General features: G+C 37.3%; 1 protein-coding gene across 1 annotated transcript; it reads left to right on the forward strand.

Annotated features, from left to right (window-relative positions):
• The first annotated feature begins 2,669 nt into the window (after positions 1-2,669).
• Positions 2,670-4,085, forward strand: LOC128259139 (uncharacterized). Its single transcript, XM_052991335.1, has 2 exons — positions 2,670-2,865; positions 3,771-4,085. Exons 1-2 carry the CDS (start codon positions 2,783-2,785, stop codon positions 4,012-4,014), a joined length of 327 nt encoding a protein of 108 aa, XP_052847295.1. The 5' UTR covers positions 2,670-2,782; the 3' UTR covers positions 4,015-4,085.
• Positions 4,086-20,574: the final 16,489 nt, after the last annotated feature.

Below are 20,574 nucleotides of genomic sequence, written 5' to 3' on the forward strand. Positions count from 1 at the left end.
TTATAAAGCGTAGAGTTTGATGTGCACGTGTTGGGAGAGATTGGTATTGGGATGGTTATTGGGAGAGGCTGTGATCGCGATCTCTAACCCGCGGCGGGTATATCCAATATATATATCGGCCAGTGGCCAATTAATGCGATAAGAACTGAGCAGGCGAATTAGCTGCAATCTGCGATCAGCGGAGAAAAAGTAGGTGAAAGATGGTGAATGCTCAGATAAAAGGCAAGTGGATCACACAAAGTAATTTCAATAGCGGATTTATGAACATGAAAATTAAAGACATGCACTTAACTAATTGTAATAACAGAAATTACTCGAGTTCTTAAGACTCAGGTAAAAAATATAAATTATATTACATTATTAAATATTAAAGCTGAACTTATTATAATCCTTAACTAAAAATGAACATATAAAATTAATTTACAAGCTATTTGAATAACATATAATTCATTATATTCTAATAATAATTATTTTCCTTGATGATTACAAAGACAAAAGAAATCCCATTCAATTCAAAACATAATATATTAAATATTAATAATTATTAATTAGACCGAAGAAATCTGTCTATAAATTAAATGCCGTACATTGTGGATACATTTTTCCAATTACTATTACAATTATTCTACTATTTCTTTTTGACCATATCTTTGATGATTATCATAAAATGAATTATTTTCTCCTAACTATTAACTAAACATTAAATATAAATTATTATTTTTCCAATCAAAAACATTGTTTAATATATATTTTCATCTTAAGGTGAACTTATTTTCTTTGTTCTTCCAAAAGGTTTCACCTGACTTTACTGATTTTCCAAGTTAGTGTAATTACAAAGTCGGTTTTGAATACCTGTTAGTTTCAAGCGCATAAACTGCTGACTGCCAAAGGGGGAAAATGAGGTGGGTTTGGGACGAGGCGGAGTGACACTCACATGCGGAGAGTCTTCAAGTTCCCAAGTCCACAAGTCCACAACTGTTGATTGCTGTCAGCAATCTTTCCCCTGATTCAGACTCGTCGTTTCAGCTTTTTGTGGTTCTGGGGACCTGACCCCATTCAATGTCATTAACTCGGCCCAAGGTCTGTTTGTTTTCGCTGCCAATTTCGCATAATTGGCTGAAAATTATGAAATGCTACGAGGGCCCAATCGCAGTCGCAGTCTCCTCGTTGCGGTGGCATCTTCATTTCTTTCGTTTGCCTTCTGAACTCCGATGAACTCTCTCCCTCCTGCTAAATTGGACTTGTAGAAAAACTTTGGTTCAAAAATACTTTTAGTTGACTTGAACGAAGTAGCTTTAAAAATTATATTTAAAAGCTTCACATTTCTGTTAGTAGTTAAAACTTTAAGTAATTCAAACGTACTACTCTTTCTCAACTATATATTTACTAAAATCTACTATTATTTAAAGTGGGAAGTCTATTATTGTTTAAAGTAAATACTTCTTTAATAACTATAATTTTTAAAATATTTTAATATTATTTCTAGACATATCTTTTTTGTTTGTTTTAATATGTTTTAACATTTATTTCTTTGTGATTAGCATCAATTGATTTTTTTATTTATAATAATTAACTAAAGTCGATTGTTATTTAAGGTAAGTCCTTTTTGTGGGTAGCATTTCTGTCAGTGACTACTCTATGCCCAGCTTGTCAGCGGCTCATCGTTCCGTCGAGTCCAACTGTTCGCCCCCGGGCCAAAAAACATCTTCATGGGTCCAAACTGAGGACTGCTCGACTTCCTTTCACCGACCATCTCAACTGTAAACGTTTCAGTCACTTAGTCAACAATCTGTTGCATCTAATTGTCTTTGCAACAAATTACTCAATTCCAGTCGGATGCTAAAAGATCGGCATTCAGATGCAGATGCAGATGGACAACAAGATCGAGAATGGGATTCAGAACGAGATCCAAACGACGACGACCGGCTGGTCAACAGGTTTGACATAATTTTCACTTTAGTTTGTTTTTAAAAGCACAAATTTGCACGCAGCTGAAGGATCCCAGCCGATCCCATCCCAAAGCAAAGAGATATCTCTACGAGGACGATAATGATAATGATGATGACGATGCGCCGAGTAACTCAATCGCAAAATCCCACATGGACTCCCGATCCCATCTCCTCCTCGATGATTCAAACCAGCACTTTAGTGGGCGTGGCGCACTTCCGCAAGTAATTTGCTGCGGTTTTGCTGAGGATCTCGGGGAGGTGGTCTTATAATGGAACATTTTAATGCTGAAACCGATGCTTAAAATCAAAGTCATAAAAAAAGAACTAAGCAATGAGTGCGACACAGTGGAAATGAGATGGCAAATGGCTGTTTAAAATGTACGCATAAGTATATGTATTATAAGGTAACTATAAAACGCTTCAAATGTCATAAAAAAATTATTTTTTATTATTTATTTAAACATTTAATTGTGATTTTTTTTAGTTAATGTTGGATTCTTTTATATTTATATTTATTTTATATTTATTTTAATTATTAATTTGGATTATAAGCAGATATTTTACCTATCTTCAATCTCCGTTTTGAACTATTTTATCCAATGTGCTTTCGGTCTTATTTTTTAATCATCCCCAACTTACCTTAAAAAAAGCTTAAAATCTCAAATTACAAAATTTTAAATTTAGTAAGCTTTTTAGCGCTTTTAGTACCATTGTACAGCGCTAATGGGGACAATAATGGTGCTGTCGAGAGTGCAGTTGCCACAGTCGCAAGATAAATACGTGAGGCAACTTGATCAGTCGCACACGGAGATCATCAACACAAAACACGAAACATGGCCCAGATGGAAGTGGACGATGGAACCAATGGATGCGATGGATACGCTGCTTGTGGATGTGGATGGTTAATGGAGAAGGGGTAAAAACTTGCCAACGGAGACACGTCAACAATGAGGCATAAAAACGGGAGCACAGCCGCATGCAACATAATTGAAAGCAATTTGTGGTCCTGAATCTGAATCTGGTTCGAGTCTCCAGTTCTTTGGATCCCAGGCCCCAGCGTCAGCATGAACATTACATTGATTGCCATTGCCCCACACACTTGCTGCACACTTCACCCATTCCAATCCGATCCATCCGTTGGTTCATTCATTCATTCACTTGCCCAGCCAGTCACTCACTCACTCACTCACTCACTCGCTCACTCCATCAGTCACACGTGTTGTTTGTCAATCTGGAGCATGAGGATCGCACACTTTTACACCGAAAAAAACATAACGAATAAATTTAAAAGGACAAGGCAAGTGCTCAGAAAAGCCCAAGCTCTTAGTCCAAATGGTTTAAAATCCCCAGTTTACAATCAATATAAACAAAACATGTTATTAAATTTAACTTAAGAATAATTGCAACCCGGAGAATGAGGATCGAACACTTTTACACCGAAACAAAATACTACGAATAAATAGGAAAATATTCAAAAGGGCAAATCTACTCAAATAAATTATAAAAAAATATAAGTCTCTAATACAAAATGTTTCAAATCTGCAGTATAATGTCGTTGTTAACAAAACATATCAATATTTTCAACTTAAGAGTTATTTAACAAAAACTTTTCACCTAAAAGTCAATTCAAAAATCTTTAAATAATATATTTTTTTGTTTATCTTGATAATTTAATAATTATACAATTATTTATATTTTAATGTCTTAAACAACGTATTTTACTTAGAAAAGTTTTATGTTTTTATTTGCTAGACTTTGTTTTAGTACCTTCGCTGATTTATTTTGTATATAGAATACTTTTTTCCATGTTCATTACTGCAGAAAATCCCGAAAAGATGAACGGCTGTTCGAGTGGAGCGGAAGTCGCTCAGTTCCGGCGAATGGCAGCCCCATTCGCAGTTCATCTTCATTTTCCTGCCACCTGAAGCAGACACACATTACTCAGTTCCAGAACCAAAGATCTTATATCTGCTATAGATGGGGTTGTGCCGGCTGTTACGCAATTGTGGCAATGTCTTTGATTTGTATCTTTGACATGGTGGCCGCTGCTACTTCCAAAAAGTAATTGCAAACAGCTGAGCAACATGTGCGGCCAGTTGGCTTTTCAATTTTGGAATTGCCTTTCCCAAAATTCCTGAATTGTGCAAGATTTTTATTTTTTTTTGTAAAATGCTCTATTTGCTAGCTGGCCAATTTGATTAAACTATTTGCTGATGGGGTCTGTGTTTTCCAATTAAAGTGATTTATGTATTAAATTTCGATTCTGTTTATAGAAGTGTAAGTAATAAGGGTAATATATTTAATACCCTTTTAAGTGCATGCGTTTTAAAATGTTTTTAATATCTCTGTAGTCTAAAGTTTTATTGACCCATTTTAAAATGTGCAATAATCATAAAACCTTTTGCATTTCTGACTGTCTGTGTTTATGTAATTACATAATTGAATTTAATATGCAGATAATTTGACCATGACAAATGGCAATCTGTGAACCATTAAATTCAGGGTTGAGTCCGTGACGAATTCGCTCCTTGTTGCTGTTTTGCCATCGCATTTTGGGGTCATTTCGCTCGAGATAAGCTCCGCTGAGCAATCAACATGGGGCCTTTTTTTTGGGGAGGGGCTGTGGATATACACTTCGTACACTCGTATACTCGAATCCCCATCCACAGGCGAGTACAGTCATTTTTATGTGTGATACATGCAATAGCCACTTCCTACAGATGTAGGGGTTTTATCATTGCGGCCAAGTGTACGATGTTTTTATTGTTCTCTGCCGGAGATTGAATGAAATAATGTTGTTACTACAAACAGAAACTCTACTGAGCTGAAATTGCATAGTTGACTGAGCGCTGAACATCTCCACATGCATTTACAATACAAATATGTAGGAATTAATTTAAATAATGGTCGGGCAGTTTTTTGAAGGTTTATTTTTAATTTAAGGTTTATGAATTTGAAAGTGAAAAAATGAATTGTTTCTTGGCGTAGCTGAAAGTAAATATATTTGTACTAATTAATTTAAGAGTATTCATATTAGACTCCTAAAAATCAATATTTAAGGAACTAAGCTAAATTTATGTTCTTTATATCAACAATTTCCTGTTTTTTCCATATCTTAAAACAAAATATATATTTTAATCTGGATTTTTACAAACCAAAGCAGAAAAAACTTTATCTTATTTTTTTTTATATGAATCTGAATAAATTGTAATTTGAGATTTTAATTACAACAAAATCAGATACACGTTGTATGGGTTTTTTGATTTGGTTGTCTAATTTTATTCTTGTGATTTTTTAATTGAGATCTCACACCAGTAACCACACAGTTTCACCAATTTCCCTTAATTTTTCCTGATTCTTTTTCACTTCAAAACCAAAGATATCACCCAAATCGCTTTTGGTTTTGCTTCAGTGCAATTTGAATGTCATCTCCAACGCATTTTTGCCCACTTAGCATTTAAATTGTGGACTTGAAACGCACAAGGCGAACCGCAGTGGGGCTGGAAATCCAGGTGGTGCAAGTTTTGCGATGTTTTGGCGCTCCGATTGAACAGCTGTTGCTCCATGTTAATGTTAATGCCAAATCGCGCATACGCCTCGTTGTGCGGCCAAGCGTTGCAAATCGCTTGTGCTTTTTGTTTGTTTGCTTAGGTGGCCCCACAATTCAAGTGCAGTGCTCATCAATAAAGTGAAATTTGTTGGATGGTCCCAGAGCTTCTCCTTCTGCTGCTGCTGCCACAGGGCCACATAAATGCCGCACAATATCCACATACTTGTATTTATTTTCAACAGCAGCAGCTGAGCCGCAGCAACCGGACGCACGTGTTCATTTTCATTTGGCGCAGAGAACCCAACAACGATAAACAGCCGCAGCCATGCACTTGGGTAAAAATAGTTTAATTTTTTAAATAAAATAAAATAAGTCAAAACAGAATAAAAAAGGAACTATTGGGTGAACAAAGCATAGATTTATCTTTTGTTTTAACAGAAAAATCACCATAAAAAAAGTTAAATACTTATTAAAACGGAATTTGCAAAGGTTTACTTAGAAGTTAGTCCATTTTCTGATTAGCTAAATTGGGAAATATTTGAAGTATAATTTAATTTGGTAAGTTTCGTTTTTAAAAAAATAATATACATTTCAACTTTGGTTTCAAAATTGAAGATATAGAGATACAAAGTTAAGCTTGTGGGTATTTTGTAAGATAATAAGGTCAGCAATTTTTAATTTAAATTTAGGTTTATTAATTATGATAAAGTTTTAATTTGTTGAAAAATTGATTAATTCAACATTTTGCTAACTTCTGAAAAGGTTTAAAATCAGTTAAATTGTATGTTTAATACAATTTGAAGCTTTCCTGCAATATGGAAATCATTTTTTTGAGTGCCCGGCAGAACCTTTGTAGACGGGGCCCAGCGGAAGACGACCGACGACTGCGGAAATTATTCATTCAAACTGCTTGACTGCGTCGCCTGTTGTTGTTGCTGTTCTCGTTGCTGCCGTTTCGCCAAGGCTTTTTTCATATTCAATGTTGAAGAAATTTGAAATTCATACAAATTGCAGGGCGCACCATGGCACACAATGGCTTTGGATTGGGATCGGTGGAATGAGAGCCACCCATGCAGCTCCACAATGTCCGGCAGTTGCGTTATAGTAACAATAAAAAGCAACTACTACGGCAACTGTCCGTCAAAAAGTCAGCGAAGCGCAAAAGCAGCAAAAACGCTACACTTTTGTTTGGCTTTGGCCCCTAATAATTATTTTTCTGCCCCTCTTTGGTATAGCTTTTGTTACTTTTTTTCCTGTTTTCGTATTAACAATTGCATAACACAAAGGCCGAGATGAAAGCCTCAAGCTTTCTCTACCAATCCAATCCATCAAGATCGGTTTTTTGGGAGACACACACACACTCAAAAAGAAAAAAAAAAAAAAGAGTTAAACAAAAACGAACGAATTCAGTTCGTCAGTTCGTCTTTCACACACAGGTGTGCGCAATCAATCAACATGAGATCACATTAAACCGGAGGGCAACAATGGCCACGATAATCACACTCAGCTGGGCTCCCATTCGTCTAAAGCCCCCATAGTACAGTCGAAATCCGATATGCTGAATCTAACTTAAGCGAATTTGGTTTTAAAAACGAAAATACGATTTTATATAGCCACTACAGTTCTACGGAAATTTAGATTGATACGACTTTTCAGGTAAGTTGTTTTAAAGATTATTGAAAAAGTAACCAAGCTCCTGGAAGAAAAGCATTTTAAAGTAATTTTAAGTAAATTTAAGTAAATTTCGAAGGCCTTAAAAACATGTTTTAAATGGAAATATTTTTTATAATTTTTTTTTTTTAATTTAATTGAATTTTTGCAATTCCAAAATTATAACTACTTATTGGTAAACCATAGCAAGCTTGTCTGTAATATATATTTTTTTTTAGATCTACGCACCCGCGACGTGGTCCATGGGTCCACGCACATAAGCGTTGATATGTTGGCTCGGCCAGCTTTTGTCTTTTTTTTTGTAGATTTTTTTTTGTTTGGCTGGAGGCCTCATTAAGACCCTCGCATTCAATGACCATTTGTGGCCACCTCGAGTGATTTTGAGGGGCAAATGTGGGACCGGCGTAACCCCGCTGCCAGGCTGATTGCCGTAACATTCCACACTTAATTAGTGGACCTCCGAGCGGCGGTTGAAAGAGTTGTACGCTTGTATAGACTTTTTCAGGAGAAAAAACAATAGCAAATCGAGATTGTTTGGGCTGTGAATCATTAACGTTGCGTGAATTACCAAGAGGAAGTTGTAATGCTGGGAATTAAATTAAACCAAGTTATTACCAAGCTGGGTTATAAAACTCAATATTGAAACTTGTTTAGTAAGTCCAGTAGTAACACACTATTGAAATGGAATCCTTACTTATAAATTGTTAAAATAAAGTTGAGTGTGTTTTAATCAATAAAAAGCAGGCAATAGCAGTTATGTATAATTTTTATTCAATATATGAAACGTTTTTTAACTCAAGGTTTATTTATGTGCACTATTTCTTAAAACATGTTAATATTAATATAATTTTGCAACTGTTTAAATAGAGTTAAATTTGTTGAAACCAATGAAAAGCAGGCAGAAGCTAGAACTAATCAATAATTTTTAATCAAACTTTTAAACCCTTAATATATATTAGTTGGTATAATATTAATATGTTTATTATATTTCTTTAAGCACAATTTTAATTTGATTTATATGCACTACTTCTAAAAACATGTCTAAATTATTATATTAATTATTATACAAATTTCTAATATGTTTCTTGTGTTATTTCCACGCCACCTAGAATCGAAGATTTATAGATCTTAATCCCAGAATGGTGGCACCCCATTGGCGGTCTGTCAGTCGATTTCCATATGAAAGTAATCAACCGATATCCCCTTCCAATTTGACCCTCGTTTTTTTTTTTTTTTTCGTTCCGTCGAAGGGAGAGCCATCCACATAAAAGAGCCGAAAAGCCGCAAGTCAATATTTGTCGCAGCGTTGAACAATTTTAATTGGATATTCTCGCCCCCTCGAAAGCCCCTCTGCAAAAGCCGCAAGTTAAAAAAGCGACAAGTGCGGCGCGGACTGTCCATATTTTCGTGTGTCTTAACGCTAAGCGAAATTAGCATATGAATAAACTTTTGGCCGACACTGTGTTCGTGTGTTTTGGCTCGTTTCAGTTTGGTTTGCTTTTTTGCTTTTTTGCTTTTGGTTTTGTTTTTTTTTCTCCACTTGGCTCGGGTGTCCCACTGTAGAAGGCGGCAGCGGCGTCCATCAAAGGCGGACCACACCGAATCGCGGGGGGAGTGGCACCGGCACACACAGGCAACATGTGCACTTTAACGCACATGAAACTGATCCCGAATTGGAGGTCACGTAGTCGTCCGCAGCAATGGCCAGTGCAGCACACTCGCAGAAATAAGAAATTCATATTTCGTTATTGATTAAAATATTAATATTAATAATGTGTATCTAGTTTAATTTGAAAATCTATGTTTTAAAAAATAAAAACTTAGGGACTTGAAGTTTGCGCTTAGGTGTCAATAATTTGTAATGCAGTAATTAAAGGAATATTTTTCAAAGTGCCGCCCCAACGGCTTCGTTTTGGCCTGGCGCATATAAATTACACAATGCAGCAGCAACATGAAAAGCGGCAAAAGGCAAGGCAACAACAAATCGAATGGCAGCGGACCGCAACCGCCGATGGAGGCAAGTGAAACCCTGTAAATGCAATGAAATGGTTTTTAACTTGTGCAATTTTTCAAAAACATAAACCGAAATGGAAAAAAAAAAGGCAGGCGAAGACGAAAATTAAAGATCGCGAGTCGGCATGGAAATAATATCGTTTTGATGTTTCAACAAGGTCGGCACATCTGCCACTCCCCCTGCCCTTTGACCCCTTTGGCCGCCTCCACAAATTCAGAGCAAACAAAAGCCATAAACATAATACTTCGCTACACACAATTTGTTCAAACCTGGGATCGCTGCACGGAGAAAAATGTAACAGGCTTTTGGCTTTTATGATGAATTTAAAAATATTTTTTGTTTAAATATTGCAGTTCATAATGTGATTAGGATTAATATAATTACAAATCTCTATGTACAATCAATTTCGAAGACGTACTTGTACCTGAATGCTTTTTGACCAATCAAATAAGAGGTCTATTAAAATGATATTTTAAATAAATTGTGTGAGAACTTAATTCTGATAAATTATACATAAGAAATATTTAACTAGAGTACTCAAAGGGTTGTGGATCACATGTATGCATGATCCCATAACTAAAATTAATTATTTATTAAATCGTTCGATATTATGAACAATTGTTATGATGTTGTTCTCCCTGTTCAGTTGAAGTTCAAAGGGTTTTGCCCTGACCATCGAAATGTATTTGGCCCTGCCTCAGTTCGTCTTGGTTAAGTTGAGTTCGCTTCGCTGGTTCTTTTGATCCAAGTCTTTCGCTTTGAACCTGAAGCGCCTGGTTTTGTGGTTTGGGATCGGGTAATGGGGAATGGGAAAGGGGCTCTTGGACCTGAGACCTCTGGATGGGCAGTCGATTGGCCCATCAGTGGATTGATTTGGCATGCTCGGGGATTTGCATCAGATGCAGATCGTGAAGTCCCAGAGGTCACAGGCGGTTTCAAAGCTATTAGTGGTAATGGTTGGAGACTTAAAGCAAGGCTTTTAGTGGCTTGAACTTTGGGATCGTCAATTTTCAATGCCTAGAACTAAAAATATTAATTTAAAATTTCTATTGTTGATTATAACATCGTTTTGGTATTTACAAAAAGCTTTCTTAATATTTGGTTATTGATTTTTCTGCAAAAGATATCCAAAATAATAAAAGTAAAATATTTATTTTTGATAATTTAATTAAAACATAAGTTTTGGATCACTTTAAATTTTTGAGTTGTTATATGAAAATTAAACGAAATGGATCAGTGTCTATAATAATAACCCAAATACTTCAGAGGTTTGGAATTTTAAAGCTTATCAATACCAACTTATAAATTTGCAAAAATTATTCATACATACATATATTAATTTAGTTACTTATCTTAGAGTTTTTAAGAGAGCTCGCCAAAGTTCCGTTAGATCCTCGGCGATTTCTTTTCCTCTCTCCGTCTCTGAAATCGTCGCCATTTGCCATTTTCGCTGAGTTTTTTCCACGACTGACGTGTCCATATTCTAAGCGCACGTTTATTAATTTTCGCCAATTGAACATAGATGAAAGTAAACACCATAGTTAAAACAAAGTAGTAAAAGTTAATAGATCTGTGACTAAGTAATTTTTACCATACTGACGCCGAAATACTGAAATATCAAATGCCCAAGCGTCTACGTTTGTACGAGCTTAGAAAAATTGCGTGTGTGTGTAAAATCCGTTACATCCTCGGATATTTCTTTTGCTCTCCTCTCAAAACGCCGCTTTTTCACTGCCGGACGCGTCTTTTTTCTAAGCGCGATTTTAATCAATTTTTGCCAAGTAAACACCGAAAAAAGTATAACCCTGTGGTAAAAACAAAGTAATAATAGTCAAATACTAGTTAAATATCTTAATAATTCTCTAAATTACTTATCTTAGAGTTTTTTAAGAGAGCGCGTGAAAGTTCCGTTCGATCCTCGGCGATTTCTTTTACTCTCCGTCCCTGAAATCGTCGCCATTTGGCATTTTCGCTGAGTTTTTTGCACGACTGACGTGTCTGTATTCTAAGCGCACGATTATTAATTTTCGCCAATTGAACATAGATGAAAGTAAACACCATAGTTAAAACAAAGTAGTTAAAATTAATAGATCTGCGACTAAATAATTTTTGCCATACTAACCCGCCGAGATACCGAAACATCAAATGCCCAAGCGTCTACGTTTGTACGAGCCTAGAAAAATTGCGTGAGTGTGTGTAAAATCCGTTAGATCCTCGGTTATTTCTTTTGCTCTCCTCTCAAAACGCCGCCATTGCCATTTTCTGGCTGCGCTTTTTCACTGCCGGACGCGTCTTTTTTCTAAGCGCGATTTAAATCAATTTTCGCCAAATAAACACAGAAAAAGGTATAAAACTGTGGTAAAAACAAAGTGATAATAGTTAGATATGCTGTGATTAAGTGGTGCTTGCAATATAAAGTAAATAACAACCAAATAACCAAAGCAAGGGGCTAGGCTTTTGCATATGTGTGTAAGCCTGGAAAATTGCAACTAATGCAACTAGAGAAACGATACCTCCTTAAAATCAAATCATATTTGGTCAATAATAGCTTAAGCCACATTGTGGAACTTGTTAAATTAAAAAACAATTTCATTTTTATGGTTTATCGGATTCTCCTTTCACCAATGCATTCCCGCCGCGTCGGTGAATGTGTGTGTGAGCTTGTGGTCGCCAATGTGCCGTGCCTTCCAGAATACATTTTGATAGCAACGCTGATTTTCAATTCGCCGCGACTGGAATAAGAGAAGAAACCAAAAATGTTACTTTTGAGCTGCGGCGAAATAGCTCAGGAAATGAGCTATGCTTCTTTTCAAATTGTGGTAAGACTTAACGCAAAAAAATATTTAACTTAATATATTTAATTAAATAAATTAAGAAAGTACTACTTTAATATTTTTAAATCCCATTACCCGAACCCAATCGAATAATTTTCCACCACACTTAATCAATAAAATAGAAAACCCCACCCTGCTACTCGAAAAATTGATCAAAGGCCCGTAAACGGCTGTTTGTATACGAATAAGTATCAAAATGTATATGTTTTATTGACTGCGGATGCAGTTCATAAACAATGCCGATGGTGGGCAAACCGTATTCGTAGTCTGCTATCCGGAGTCCGTTGTCCGGAGTCCAAAAACAGTCCGTGATCCGTAGCCGCAATATGGCGCGCATCTGTTACATGTTACCATATTTTTCCCAGCCGCCGATTCGAAGAGAGTATCGTGTATTTATGAAATCAAACATAAGGTAGCCAGTCGATTGGTTCTATATCTTATTTTCCCCTCTGCAGCTGCACATTTGGCACACATGACAGCGGAAATTTACAGAAAAAAAGGGGGGCGGCTGGGGCGGAAAACCACACACATGGCCTGTACCCAAAAAAAAAGGGAAAATTTTTATGCATTTCCAGTTAAATCGGAAGTGGAAATCAAGATCCACCAGAAGACATGTGAGCGTGCCGCGATTATCACGCTATTTCTGAAAGATTGGGGGTTGCCTGAGTGGGACCCACATGTCACTGCTCTTCCTCTTTCACCGAGGGGGCGGAATGTGGGCGGGGGGGCTTTTCTCGACGAGCTGCTAATGATGCCAAGGGGTTAAAACGCGTGTTGTGATCTATTTCGAGGCATACAGAACTGTTGCTTATACACTCACTTGATTGGGGATTTTTGAATGTCACATTTTACCTTAAACATAATGTTATTACCATTATTGTTATTAAAATTTTCTTAAAAGTACATATTACGCATATACAAGTTTTAAATGTTAAGTCATTAAATAGCATTATGTGTATTATTCTGGTAAGTATATCGCCCAAAATGTTTTTTTTTTAAATTACAAATTTTGTTTTATATGTATGGAATAATTTGGTTAAATTATATTAAAATGAACTTATTTAACCAATTCCATTAAGTAAATCAAATGGTTTATCTCATTTAAAATATATATAAAGTGTTTAGGAAAGGGTACCATAAGATCTCAAGTCCCCAGAGTAAAAGAAAAATTCTTTTTCATTTAGTCTTTAATTTTTTTGTTATGGTCCACAAAGTGTTGCCCAATATTTTAGCTTTGTTTATGGCTTCTTGATATTACCCGCGTGTCTTTTTTTATGATCCACCATGGTCTACGAAATGGGCGTGCTCGCGGGGCCACTTTCTTCGGCATTATGAGCCTTAAATTTAAACTGGCAGCGTGATTTCAGGGCCTCTAAAACTGTGTGCGATGTGTCAAATGAATTTTCAAGTATATATGGGGCATCGGCAATTTTCGGGCATTCAAAATGCGTTTTGACACAAAATTGACATTTAACAAACTTGTTGGCCATGTTAAGCCAACTGTTTAGTGCAACGAGCGGCGACAAGTGCATAAAACACGCCCAAACGACGACAAGTGCGTTGTCAATGGCTGTAGATGCCGCAGAAAATGCAAAAAAAAAGGAAAAATAAATAACAACGCCAAAATGGTCAGCACTGGGCGAACAGTTGGCCACGATCCGTAGCGATCCGATACGATCCGACCTGCCACAGCCATATAAAGCGGCATATGGCGGCGCTGTCTCTGACTTTATATGGCCATTCGACCGATATTTCAAATATATACTATGTTTGTTTTTTCGTTTTCTCGGCTTGCGTATTTGGCGAATTATTTCAGCCAGCTGCCGCCGCGATGCGGAGTCCATATAATCATATAATTCCTGCAGCTGGTGTTGGAGGCCTTACACCTTTCACAACCTGACATAACCTTTTATACCGAGACACTTATGAAAGATACTTTCAGTTTTAGGGTGCCCAAAAGCAAACAGGTTATTAAATCCCAAAAAGCAATTGTTTCACAATTTGTGTAAAATTTACTTTAAAAAAGATGAATTTGTCTAAAGATATAACTTTTATAGACATAGCTTTCTGGATATCAAATAACTTAGTTAGCAAATCAATAAACAAGAACCTCCACACAATTTTTTATTTAGGCCAAGAGATCTTGCAAGTTGAAGAACCCAATTAGAATCCTGAGATTAATCCAAGAACTGCATCCTCTCGCATCCTGCAATCTCAGTTCCAAACATTTGCAGCGCATTAAGCTGATTAATTGAAGTCATCATGGATTGTGGCAGGCAGTGAGCAAGAAATTGCAGGCCGGAGACGCCACCAGATTGCCACATAAATTCACTTAAGATTGCAACAAGCTCCGCCAATGGCAATTTGTAGACAGTGCCATCCACTGTGACTCTCTGACTTCGAATCTAACTTTGGATACAACTTCAGCTGGGGGACACTTGAGCTATACACTTTAGAAAAATGATTAAGTTCTATAAAGGATGAAATGATAATATTGGCGTTCAGTTCGAGAAATAAGCTTTGGAATTAATTCTTCCAGCAACTAGGCAATATTTCTTATTTGTTTTGAATTGTAAAGACTTGTAATTCTTCTTGTTCTTAATAATAAACTACTTTTGAAAGAAAGATAATTGATATAAGAGAGTGTATTTCTGTGCTTATGTTCTATACTATTTAAATCATTCCTAAACCACGAAATAGGATGTGAGAACAAACGATACAATTGCCAAAAGACATTGTTAAACTAATACAGTATTAGACTAAGTACTTAGTTTATCAATGCATTGCTTTAGTTTATAGCAATATATTTAAACACAGCTCATAATCCTTTTTTTTTTGTTGCTAAACTTGTGGGTTTTTCTGTCTGTAAGCCAGCACCCGGAAAGCAGCTGTGACAGACTGGCGGGGGGAATTGATTGAGCGAACATTTAGTGACTGCTAATGAATGTGGTGCAGCAGCAGCAATAGCATCTGCAAGTTGCAGTTGCAATTGCAGGGGCAGCAAATGTCACACGCGATGCTCGGGGTCGCGAACTGCTGAAAACGACGAACGGAGGCGTCTTCGCAGCCAATCAAGAACCCGATGGTGAAGCTGGAGGAGTTGTGGAGTTGCGCAGATGCCGCTAACTTGCACAGAAGAACTCATCATCAGCTGCGTTTGGCTGCAGACAAACTGCAATTGACTTGAGCACTGCCATCGCCCCTCCTTAAGTGCCGGCGCGTCATAATCCCACATGGTCTGGGTCTGGGTCTGGCTTTGGGTCCAGCTATATACCACTATATAGTATCTATCGTTTTCAGGCTGAGTCTGCGGTGGTGTCTGCCGGTTGCCGTTGACTCGTCTGGAATGCAGATGTGTGCAGTTGCAGTCGGACAAACGGCAAAGCATGTGGTTAACACTGTGGGAAAACTTGATTCGAATATCGAAAAAAAAAAACTGATAAGATAGGATATATGTGATATCTGTGATAGTTGGCATCAGCTTGAATCAATATATATTAATATTTGACAGGACATAATGACATAAAAATATTTGAGAGAAGAACTTTAAAACTTACAAACGAAGTTTTTGTTTTAACCCGGAATATTTTACCAGTGTTCAACCCACTTGCTGCCCAACAGTTTTATATCAACAACGCTTGGCATTCAGTCAAGGAGTCGTCATATGAGCAAGTCGTCCCCATTGCATTTGCAATTCTCATTCTCATTCCCATTCCAATTTCATTCCCATTCCTCAATTTCACTTCCCACTTCTTTGGATGCAGATTATGCAGCTGCGAAATTTACCAGATTGTACAAATATTACTTCTTCACTTGAAGACTAATTAAATTTGAATTTTTGTATTAAACGGGCGAGAGAGAGAGAGTGGGAGTGGGATGATGATGATGATGATGATGATGATGACTCAGGAGGTGACTTATAGAGGACCACTCGAGCCGCAACTCCAACGCAGCTGCAGATGTTATGCGAGATCCCCAGGACAGACACACTTGCAGAGGCGTCTTGGCCGCAGACAACTTGGACCTGGCTCCCTGCATTGCCGTTGCTGCATTGGCTCCAGCTGTAGAGCTCTACATATATATAGCTCTATAATGCCCCATTCCCCTTTTTGCATCTGACTTTGCCACTTGGCTGGTGGTCCAAGGCGTCTAAATTTATGGCTTAATTTGGCGCTCTTGTTAAATGCGTGTGTTTGTTTGCGGGGGGCGGCTGTGTAGGTGGGCGTTGCTGTCAAAATTTTGGACATTTTAAGTGTGTTGTTCTTGTGAGTGAGCAAATATTTTAACAGCCAAAGTGCAATCGCTTAATTGCAAAATGAGAAGAGCTGAAAAGGGGACGGTCCTTAAATTAGCAACTAGAAAAAATAAATAGGGAGAAAAAAAATTATGACGTGACATTTGAGAAATTGAATAACATAGATATAAGCTACTTATTTAGAGTATAATGATTAACTATATTTTAATCAATTAAATTAAAAACTTAAGAGAGCGAGAAGAGCTATACTAATAAATGAGAGCATTATTCTATAGTTTGTTTTAGAAGGGTCTTTTGGTCTTCTTGGAAAAGCGATTATTACACCATTTCTTGAACCTTTACTGAACTGATGATAAGACCTAAAAAATAAATTACACTTAATTGATTGGTTATCGCAAATCTAGATTTTAACTAAAAAATCTGTAACAAATATGTGGAATTAAATAAAATATTACTTTTAAAATATTAGTTTTAAACTATTTTATACTTACCGAAGGGCTCTTGCACTGTCAACATTTGTTTAACCTATTTTACATTAAAAAATGTCGAAACTTACCAAAAAAGGAATTGGAGAAATCAGATACACATGTGCAAGTACACGAGCGGGGATATACTGTAAGGAGAGACTGTAATCCGCTTGTCAGTTGGCCGTGGTAAAAACATTTTCGCATATCGATAGATTTGCATAGAGTTTTAGAGCCAAAGGTAGGGTTCATTCGCCGTTGAGACTGTCTGGCAATTGGCGATTGGTAAGCGAGGATTGTCTGATATACTGGTGAATGTCTTAACTGGTGTCCCAGACCGCAAAATGCGGGGGCGTTTGGCCGCTTTGCGGCCAAGTCTGTGGTGGCCGAACCTTTTCTAATTGTCATGCGACAGGGCAGCTCCGGATGTCAACAATGTCGATGTTGTGTTTCTCGTGTCGCTGTGCGTGCCTTGTCGACGATGCCCCGATGTGGCCGATCGGTCTGCTATATTCGTGAGCGGCTGTATGGTATTTTTCAGTGTCAGTTGGGCCTGATTTGAATGCGCGTTTGGTTCGGGCTTTGGCCATTTTGGTGGGCCCATTTGATTGCTGCGCTGGCCCGTAAACAAATCGGGCTGCAATTAAGCCAAAAACAACGGCGACAAGACAACAACTTCATGTCTGAGCTTTAAAAATAGCCACGCCTTGTCTGTCGGGTTTTTGTTTACATAATTATAATTAGACACAGCCGGAAATCGGTCAGCGACTTGACGGCCTTTTACGGAATTGTCGCATAGTTGAAATTTAATTTGGGTTAACAGGAGGAGACATTGATTACTTTGCATATTTCGACAGTAAGAAGACAGTTTTTGTATTGTTAAAATTAACTCAAATTTATTTAATTCAATTGCACTTTTTTTGATTCTGTTTTTAATTTTTTTTTATTGAAATAAGTTACAAATACTTTCCTTTTGAAGTGCATGTGGTGTGTTGGGGGTGTGACCGAAACGTTTGTCGTGCCAGTAGGTGCAAAAGTTATGATTTATTCGATTCGAAAATAAAGATAACACTCAGAGAGGGTTTTGGGGCACCAGGGGGCAATGTCGTGCTGACGCCAACAGCGTTAAGTCTGGCACAATGGAGGTGACAAATCTTGGCCAGCCAGTTGGATTAGACACCTGCAGATTGCGACACCGGCAGAAGCAGGAAACTAGGATTGCCCAACGGTCATGGATGAGATGCATCTCGAACATCTTTCTATGCAAGTGTGAACATGGGGCCAGAAAAACACATACAGCCTTCAATGATGTTCAGTTGGAAATAAAAAATATATATTTAAAATTCGATTACATAAGAGAAAATATTTTTTAAGTCAATGATTTGAGTGTAAAGAACTTTTTACGCTCTCACTGTCATTTATAAGTATTGGCGTGGAACCAAACAAACTAATAAAAAATTTAATCAATCTTAAGTCAGGCAGCTTAAAAGTTAATCGAGCAATAAGCACTTATGTAACCTGCTTTGATACTAGCTAATGATTATTTTAATTGATCGTTTGTATGCAATTTATAATTATTATACAAAATATGTAAATGTTATAAATATGATTGAGTGCTTGAGAAAAAAGTATAAAGTTGAAAAATCACACTTTAATGATATTTTTTTAATAATCAACTATTTATGATTTTTTTTTAAATCAGAAAATGTTAACTTTATTTTATTAGCCAGTTTAAGGAACCTAAATATTTATTACTTTCTTTGAATAAAAGAAAGCTTTTAACATTTTTTAGCATCTAACCCGCATAAAGCGAAAGAATGATGAATTTCCATCAGCATAATTTTCCCGCTGCCTGCTACGTGACCCCATCCCGAAAACACGCGGCAATTGAATCTCGGTAGCCTTCAAGCAAATTAGAGATGCTCCTTCTCCACTTTGTTGGGCAATTTGTGCACAATCTCCAAGGGAGCTAACCCAATCAAGCAAATTGATTGCGCCGCTCGTTTTTCTAGGACACTACATGGAGGCGGACTCTCCCATGACCGTTCAAATCAAACAAATGCGTCAATTAAGTTTGTATAACCGAATGGAAGCGACACACGACCTGGACGTGCGTCAATTAGGCGAAAGGCTGCGATAGGATATTTGGGATGGTGATGTCTATAGCGACGGTGGTTGATCGGGTCCCAGGCACACGCCCACTTTCCGGGGCAGTCGGCCACGTGGCCGCAACTTAATGCACTAAGTCAACAAGGCCTGGGATCGGACCTCATTAGTCTATGCACTGTGAATGTTGGTGAATCTTTCTAAAAATAAATAAATAAAAAAGACAGTATTTCTGATATGGAATCCCAAATAAGATCTTTGACAGAATTTAATAAAGGTTTTTATAACACCAATGCCCTTAAACTAATAAGAATAATACAAATTTGGGCAAACAAATTTTAAGTTCACAATATAAAACCATATTAATTGTGTTTTTAAGGTTTTTATGTATTGTTGTTATCACATTTCGAATTGTGTGTATAACAATTTTGTCTTTTACTATAATTTTAGTGTCTTTTTCGGGTTACTGACTCTTCAAAAAAAACCACGATTTTTTTTTCCACTTTAAAACTTTTAAAACCTTCTTTGGTAGCTTAAGTTCTAAAGTATGTCAAGTGTGTACAAAATTTCAATAATTTATTTTGTTGAGTGTGACCTGCTCTCAGGTAAAAGTTGAAAGCAATGAGGAACGGAAACGAGCCTGCTGCAGCTGCCTCGAATTCCAAAAGCCACGTGTCAGAAATGCACGCAAACCCCCACCTCCCCTTTTTATATACACTTCCCCGATTTTTTTTGCACTCCCTGTGCTCGTGTTGTGTCAGCGAACAAATGTCGCCAAGCGCTGCTTGACCCAATTGCCATGCTGGGGTCATGATAATTTCAGGAGCTTTGGCTTTTGTGTATTTCGTGATCGTGAGTCGAGTTCAGCTTGCTTTTATTTTTTTTTAAGGCTATGTGGCTGAATCTGAAGTCAGGCCAAAAGCAAGGCGCTCCTTTTGACGGTTGCAGTTTTGCACGTGGTCTGTAGACAACTGCAATTCGAAGACAATTTCTGCCTCGTTTCGGTTTCCCATTTGCATAAAAATCAAAGTATAGAAATGCAATGTCTTTTGGCATGGATTTATGACCGGGTAGAAAAAAAAGGAGGCAGCGCCAAGGTGGGCGCCACACGAAGGAAAAATCAATAGGAAAATGTCTACACAGTGTTTCTTGTGGGGGGCCACATTTTTTGGGGTTGCATATTCTCTCTTTTTGCTTTATGCAAATCAATTCAAAATGGCCGACTTCATGCGCCGTGAGAGTCGCCGGAAAATGCATTTCCAACGAGAGTATGACACTAAGAGAGAGAGAGTGGAGAGTCTCCACAAAAGTTTTGTCACCCGGACAACGTTTTAAGGGTCCTTGACGAGGGTTGCTGGGCTCCAAAACTCAGGGGTTGTTCCCTGGGAAAGCTGCGAAATCGATTTATGTGGACACCAGATGCAAGAAATTTCGTTGGCTCAACTTTAAACGACCTCGGTTTGATTGGGTACCAATATGGTAAAGAAAACTTTGTCTTTAACCACCTTGGAAAGATTTTTATGGGAATTACGGGTGCGTGGTCCCAGATGCAACGATTTTTGTTGGCCATGGGCTAAACACTCCACTTTATTGTGAGATAGCGAGTACAAACCTGAAATCTCATTGGATTTCTTGTTAATACACATATTTGGCCACACATTTTCGATTTTTCTGGATTACTTACCACCAAGAATTTCGTTGGCTCGTTTTTAACCACCTCAGAAATCAGAA

This window comes from Drosophila gunungcola (assembly GCF_025200985.1).
Source record: "Drosophila gunungcola strain Sukarami chromosome 3L unlocalized genomic scaffold, Dgunungcola_SK_2 000005F, whole genome shotgun sequence".
NCBI classification, from domain to species: Eukaryota; Metazoa; Arthropoda; class Insecta; order Diptera; family Drosophilidae; genus Drosophila; species Drosophila gunungcola.

Excerpts from the sequence above, each read along its gene's own strand:
- LOC128259139 (XM_052991335.1), top strand. The coding sequence starts at position 2,783 with ATGGCCCAGATGGAAGTGGACGATGGAACCAATGGATGCGATGGATAC. Across the intron at positions 2,866-3,770 it reads GGATGGTTAATGGAGAAGGG|AAAATCCCGAAAAGATGAAC; the intron begins GTAAAAACTTGC and ends TCATTACTGCAG.